This window comes from Natrix helvetica (assembly GCF_964273705.1).
Source record: "Natrix helvetica genome assembly, chromosome: 2".
Classification (NCBI taxonomy): Eukaryota; Metazoa; Chordata; class Lepidosauria; order Squamata; family Natricidae; genus Natrix; species Natrix helvetica.
The window spans coordinates 83,587,086-83,593,192 of record NC_138552.1 but is presented as its reverse complement, the minus strand read 5'-3'; the positions used below and the strand labels follow the sequence as shown (position 1 = coordinate 83,593,192).

Here is a 6,107-nt window from a genome sequence, read left to right as displayed (position 1 = left end):
GTGTGTGTGTGTGGGGGAGGACACCCAGAAAATTTTAGTCCTATTCTCTGAGTGTTATTTTTCTTACACCTGTGGTAAGCCCCTTTTAGTAAGTCTCTGGTTCCTCCTCTGGCTTAACAAAGTGACTTTAAAATATAGTATGAAAAATAGCTCCTTTGCAGTGAGATGGGTGGCAAACAAATTCAATAATAATAAGTAAAAAAAATTAAAACATGTATTGTATAAACTTAAAAAGCAATATCTGGGAGTAGACATTTTATGCAAAGTTCTTGCCTTAATTTGGAGAATTGCCTTGCCATGTTGTCAAGAGCTATGTGTAAAGGGGTAAAAAAAGGAATTTCTTTTGTCAGCTGAAGTGGAATACTTTAAGTGGAAGTTACTGGGCAGCATAGTTATTTAGCAGTATTTAGAGACTCGTGATGTGGAAAGAATGATGTCTAAGAATAACCGTGAAATGAGCTTGTTATGTTCACAATACATTGTATATTTTGATGGCAAAATTTATTTGAATACAGCTAAAGGAAAATAAGGCGTATACAGCAGCACATACAAAAGGCCTGGATACAATGTTATCTCTCTTCAGGACATAGTTTATTTTTATTTAGAAAATTCATATTGCACATGGCAACTCAAGGCAGATTACAAGGATATAGAAACATCGTATAAAAGAAATAAAAATAATAAAGTAATAACCCCCATCTCGATGACAATGCACGTTCATACTAGCCATTTATAAATGGTCAAGAATTGTTGAAATAGAAACTTTGGCAAACAAATTCTAGCTGGTTTCCATTGTTTTCTCAAACAGTTTGAAGTTCTTCAGGTTTATCAGGCCTGCAGCAAGTCCAGGTGTGCCCCACAATATTATCCTTTCACCTATCACAGAAAGGATCACATTTATTTTGAGTATGATAGATAGTTCTGAGTTGTTTGATCATTCCTCATCTACAGATCTTCAGCAAAGAACAAAAATGCCTTCCCTTCGATTTCAATTTCACCTGGAAAATGAATGCAACTTGAAGCGGTCCTCATTTAGCAGGGGTGAAGGAGTGATTCAGGTTTAATATCCATTGTTCATCCTAGAGAACTGCCAGTTACTGTTAAAAACCCCTTAATTGAAATCAAGCAAGAAAGAGTAAAAGGGATGGATGGGGGAAGTGGGAAATCCTTGAAGCCCATAGTTTGATTGGAAGTGGCAGATGTTCCAAGGCCCATCAGGCCTTGGTTGCCACTGGTTTTCTTCAAATTCTCTTCCATGTGTTGCTGGTTAGCAACTCCTTTGGAAGAATTACAGCAACTGAAACAGCAGCCAAGTTTTGCATAAAGGTAAAATGCAAACAAATGCCAACATTAAATTTCTTTGAAGCAACGCAACTACACCCGCCCCTCATCTCCAGCAAAGTAATTGATATTAACATGATCATTCTAGGAGAGAGATGTTAACCCTCGAAGGCTACACAGACACTAGTATTCAAAAGTCACAAACCTTAATGTTTTTAAGCTAAATTTGGACTTACAAAAATTAATGACTTGGAATGCCAGTTGGATAAACTGGAAAGATTATCCTTAATTCTGTTTCAGCATCATTATTTAGAATTTAGTATAACTAAGTTGGAAGGGACCTTGGAGGTCTTCTAGTCCAACCCCCTGCTTAGGCAGGAAACCCTACACCTCTTCAGACAAACGGTTATCCAACATCTTCTTAAAGACTTCCAGTGTTGGGGCATTGACAACTTCTGGAGGCAAGCTGTTCCACTGATTAATTGTCCTAACTGTCAAGAAATTTATCCTCAATTCTAAGTTGCTTCTCTCCTTGATTAGTTTCTACCCATTGCTTTGGAGAATAGTTTGACTCCCTCTTCTTTGTGGCAACCCCTGAGATATTGGAACACTGCTATCATGTCTCCCCTAGTCTTTCTTTTCATTAAACTAGACATACCAAGTTCCTGCAACCGTTCTTCATATATTTGAACCTCCAGTCCCCTAATCATCTTTGTTGCTCTTCTCTGCACTCTAATTCTCTAATTATAGATTTACCAAAGGTCATAATATACAATTCCAGGTCAATCTCAGATCTTCTTTATAAACATCACTGTTTTCAATTATTTTACAATGCATAATCCATCTGCTATCAAAGGTACAGCCAAGCCTTTAAATAAATAAAATAAAACTAGCAGTAGTATCTGAAAGATCGAAACAACTGAGTTCTTACAATTATCAAAAAGATGAATGTGTATTTCACCTTGCCAGTAAATCTACAACCAGAATTAATGCTTGAAATGTTATATTACATAAGTCAGCTCAAATTTGCCTATTCATCATCCATTGCCTATAACATTAACCATCAACACTCAGATAAGAATGAGACATCACTTGTTAATTTCTACATCTGGGACATTTTTATCTGCCTGTGTTAAGAGATATAAAACATAACCAGAATATAGACCCCCCCCAGTGTTTTTTCTATAGACTAGGCATTTTAACATGCCATATTTACACATGCTAGTCTATGACTATAAAAATGATTTGATTTGTTATATTTACACTTGAACAGTGCTATATAAAACATATCTATTCAGAAGCAACCTCTTCAGTCTTATCCCATAAAGTCTGCAGGATTGCAGATTTTACTATGTTGGCAATGTATGCATGACTGTAAATCTCCAAGGAAAGAAGATCCTCAAACTTACAGTATTCATACAAACTGCCAGTTATATATGTGTAAGCTCTTGTTACATAATTAAACACATAGATTTGCTGCATAGGCAGAATGTACTTACTGCAAAAATGGTACAAATACAAAGCAGAATGGGTATCCAAGATACAGAGGAGTGAAACAATTTGGGATCTATAGGTCAAAACCAATTTGTTCAATTGTTCCTGGAAATTAATAGAAGGAAATGAGTGGTACTGTGGAAATGCAGTATAAAATATATACTGGCAATTAGAGGCGAAGATGCGATCTAATCTTGTAACCTCTCATTTTGAATACTGTAACATGCTCTACATCAGGGGTCTCCAGCCCATGGGGTCCTTAGATCTAGCCTACAGGGTTGCCCTGGAAACAGCAAAGGACCGGCCCGCGGTGCCTTTGCCAGCCAAAACAGAGCTCGGGAGGGCTGCATGCGGACCTCCTGGACTCTCTTTTCACTGGCAGAGGGCTGCAGGAGGCTGTTGCAACTGAAAACGGAGCCCGGGAGGGCCATGTGTGGGCTGTAGGCCATCAAAATGGGCACACCCACCCTGGCCACACCCATTTGCCCCCCCCAAGTCAAACACAACCCTGATGTGGCCCTCAATGAAATCAAGTTTGACACCCCTGCATTACAAGGGGCTTCCCATGAAGAGCATTCGGAAACTTCAAATGGTGCAGAATGATAATAGATAGTGCTGGCTGCCTGCTATATGTAACACCACTACTGCATGAGTTGCACTGGTTACTGAACCTCGGAAGGATGGAAGGTTGAGTCGACCTTGAGCCGGTCAGAATCGAACACCTGACAGTGAGCAGTGAGTTAGCCTGCAATATTGAATTACAGAGTAATTTTAGCCATTACTCTGCAGTAGCTCCTCCTCCGTGAATATCTTTTCTTCAGAGATTAGAATGGCCCCAGCCCTGTTAGTCTTTCGCAAGGCTCTAAAAATTGGGCTATGATACTGAGCCCGGGACCTGAGTGCATTAAGGGCCCCATTTCCTGGCTTTTGGGGCTGGGAGTCAGAGGCACCGTTTTACGGTGGTTTGGCTCCTACCTCTCTGGTCGGACGCAACGTGTGTTGACAGGGGAGCAGAGTTCGACCCGGAGGCCACTCACATGTGGAGTGCCACAGGGATCGGTGCTCTCGCCTCTCCTGTTCAACACATATATGAAACCGCTGGGCGAGATCATCCGTGGTTTTGGAGTGGGATATCATCTGTATGCTGATGATACTCAGCTATACATTTCCACTCCGAACCACCCCAATGAGGCCGTCGAAATGATGTCCCGGTGTCTGGAGGCCGTACGGGTCTGGATGGATGGCAACCGACTAAAACTCAACCCTTCCAAGACGGAGTGGCTGTGGCTTCCGGCCTCCCGGTTCAACCAGGTGCTTCCATCTCTGGCCATCGGGGGCGTCCAACTAGCCCCCATGGAACAGGTGCGCAATTTGGGCGTCCTCCTGGATACCCGGCTGTCCATGGATAACCATGTAACAGCCGTGGCAAGGGGGGCGTTCCATCAGGTTCGCCTGATGCGCCAATTGCGCCCCTTATTGGACCGGGATGCCCTACGCACAGTCACCCATGCGCTAGTGACGTCTCGCCTGGATTACTGCAATGCTCTCTACATGGGGCTTCCCTTGAGATGCACTCGGAGACTACAATTGGTCCAGAACGCGGCCGCGCGGGTGATTATGGGGAGGACTAGATACTCCCCTGTAACACCTCTCCTGCGCGAGCTGCACTGGCTGCCTGTGGTCTACCGAGTGCGTTTCAAGGTTTTGATTATGATCTTTAAAGCGCTCCATGGCACAGGGCCTAGTTATATGCAGGATCGCATCCTGCCCCACACATCCCTACGACCAATTCGCTCACACAGAGAGGGACTTCTCCGGGTGCCGTCCGCCAAACAGTGCCGGGGGGCGACACCCAGGAGCAGAGCCTTCTCTGTGATGGGCCCAGCCCTATGGAATGACCTCCCCCGTGACATCAGGATGATTTCCGATCTCCGCTCCTTCCGTGTACAGCTGAAGACCCACCTCTTTCAATTATCCGGCCTGGCTCAATCGCAATCGTAATTTTCCCATTCCTCCAAACTGTTTTTTAAATTGTTCTTAAATATTAATTTTATTGGGTTTTTTACAATTGGGGTATTTTAAAGCAGATTTTTAACTGTCTATTGATGTAATTTGCTTCCTCCTCCGTGTATGTATGTGTGTTGTGTGTGTATGTACGTTTGATGTTGTTATATATGTTTCATGTTACATGCTCCATTGTACGCCGCCCCGAGTCCTACTTGGAAAGGGAGCGGCTAATAAATCTAAATTTATTATTATTATTATTATTATTATTTATTGTTAACTGGACAAGCATTTTGGCTGCTGTATATGTATATATTTATTGTTTTAAAATGTTTTTTGTTTTAATTTTAGGGGTTTTTTTAACTGTAAGCCACCCAGAGTCGTTGATTTAGATGGGCAGCTATAGTAGTTGAATAAATTGAATAAAATAAATAAATAAGGATATACTGTAGAAGTGCTTATGCATTTTTGGAAAACTTCCTTCGGAAGAGGCGATTCACTAAGTGCTGTATTATCTGTTGTATCTTGCCTCTAGAGTCACGTTTGTCTATTCACTACTAGAAAGGTATGTGCAGGTATTTGGAATTCACAAAATGAAGTAAATTATTTGCATCCCACTGCCAGGTTCTGAACCCTTTATAACACAGCAAGCTGCAAAATCTGCAGTAGCACACAGCAAGGTAGATAAGAACAGAAAATAGGCTGCTAGGGAGGCAAAACGAACAGTACAGGAAAAGTGATAACTCTGTGCCAACAGCCCTGCCATTAAAAAACAAATTAATAACAGTAAAACCTCAGAATTTGCACATGGACGTTTTAAAAATGTTAAAAGTGATCAACACCCTCCATGTTTCCCAGGAAACAGCAGACTGGACAAATCCTATTTTCTGCAATTGGCCTGAAGGGACCACTAAAAGCAAAAGGAACTATTCGGCATAAAGGGAAAAAAAGGAGCAGTGTTTTTAAAAAGCAGAGACAATGTAGACAATGTAGAAGATAGAAAAGAGAGATGAAATGACAAACAAGACCTAGGGAGGAGGATGAGAGAATAGAAGCTGCTTAAGACAAGCAGAACAGAGGTGGTATTCAGCCAGTTCTGACCAGTTCTGGAGAACCGGTAGCGGAAATTTTGAGGAGTTCGGAGAACCAGCAAATAGGCTGGCCCTGCCCTTGCTGCCTCCCATCTGATCTTCTTCTGTTGCCCTGAACAAGAGAATGGATCTGGAAAGCAGATTAGTGGGATGGGGAGGGAATGGGGATTTTGCATTATCCTTCCCCTGCCACGCCCACAAAGCCACGCCCACAGAACGGGTAGTAAAAAAAAATTG

General features: G+C 42.1%; 1 protein-coding gene across 1 annotated transcript in view; it reads right to left on the bottom strand.

The window, feature by feature from the left end:
* Positions 1 to 499: 499 nt before the first annotated feature.
* Positions 500 to 6,107, bottom strand: part of LOC309387755 (uncharacterized protein) — a 225,806-nt gene continuing 220,198 nt past the window's right edge. Inside the window, exons 3-4 of the mRNA XM_081944511.1 lie at positions 2,781 to 2,880; positions 500 to 876 (exon numbers count right to left, since the gene is read on the bottom strand). Of these exons, the coding sequence (XP_081800637.1) occupies positions 779 to 876; positions 2,781 to 2,880 (198 nt within the window). The 3' untranslated portion in view covers positions 500 to 778. The remainder of the gene's footprint in view (positions 877 to 2,780; positions 2,881 to 6,107) is intronic.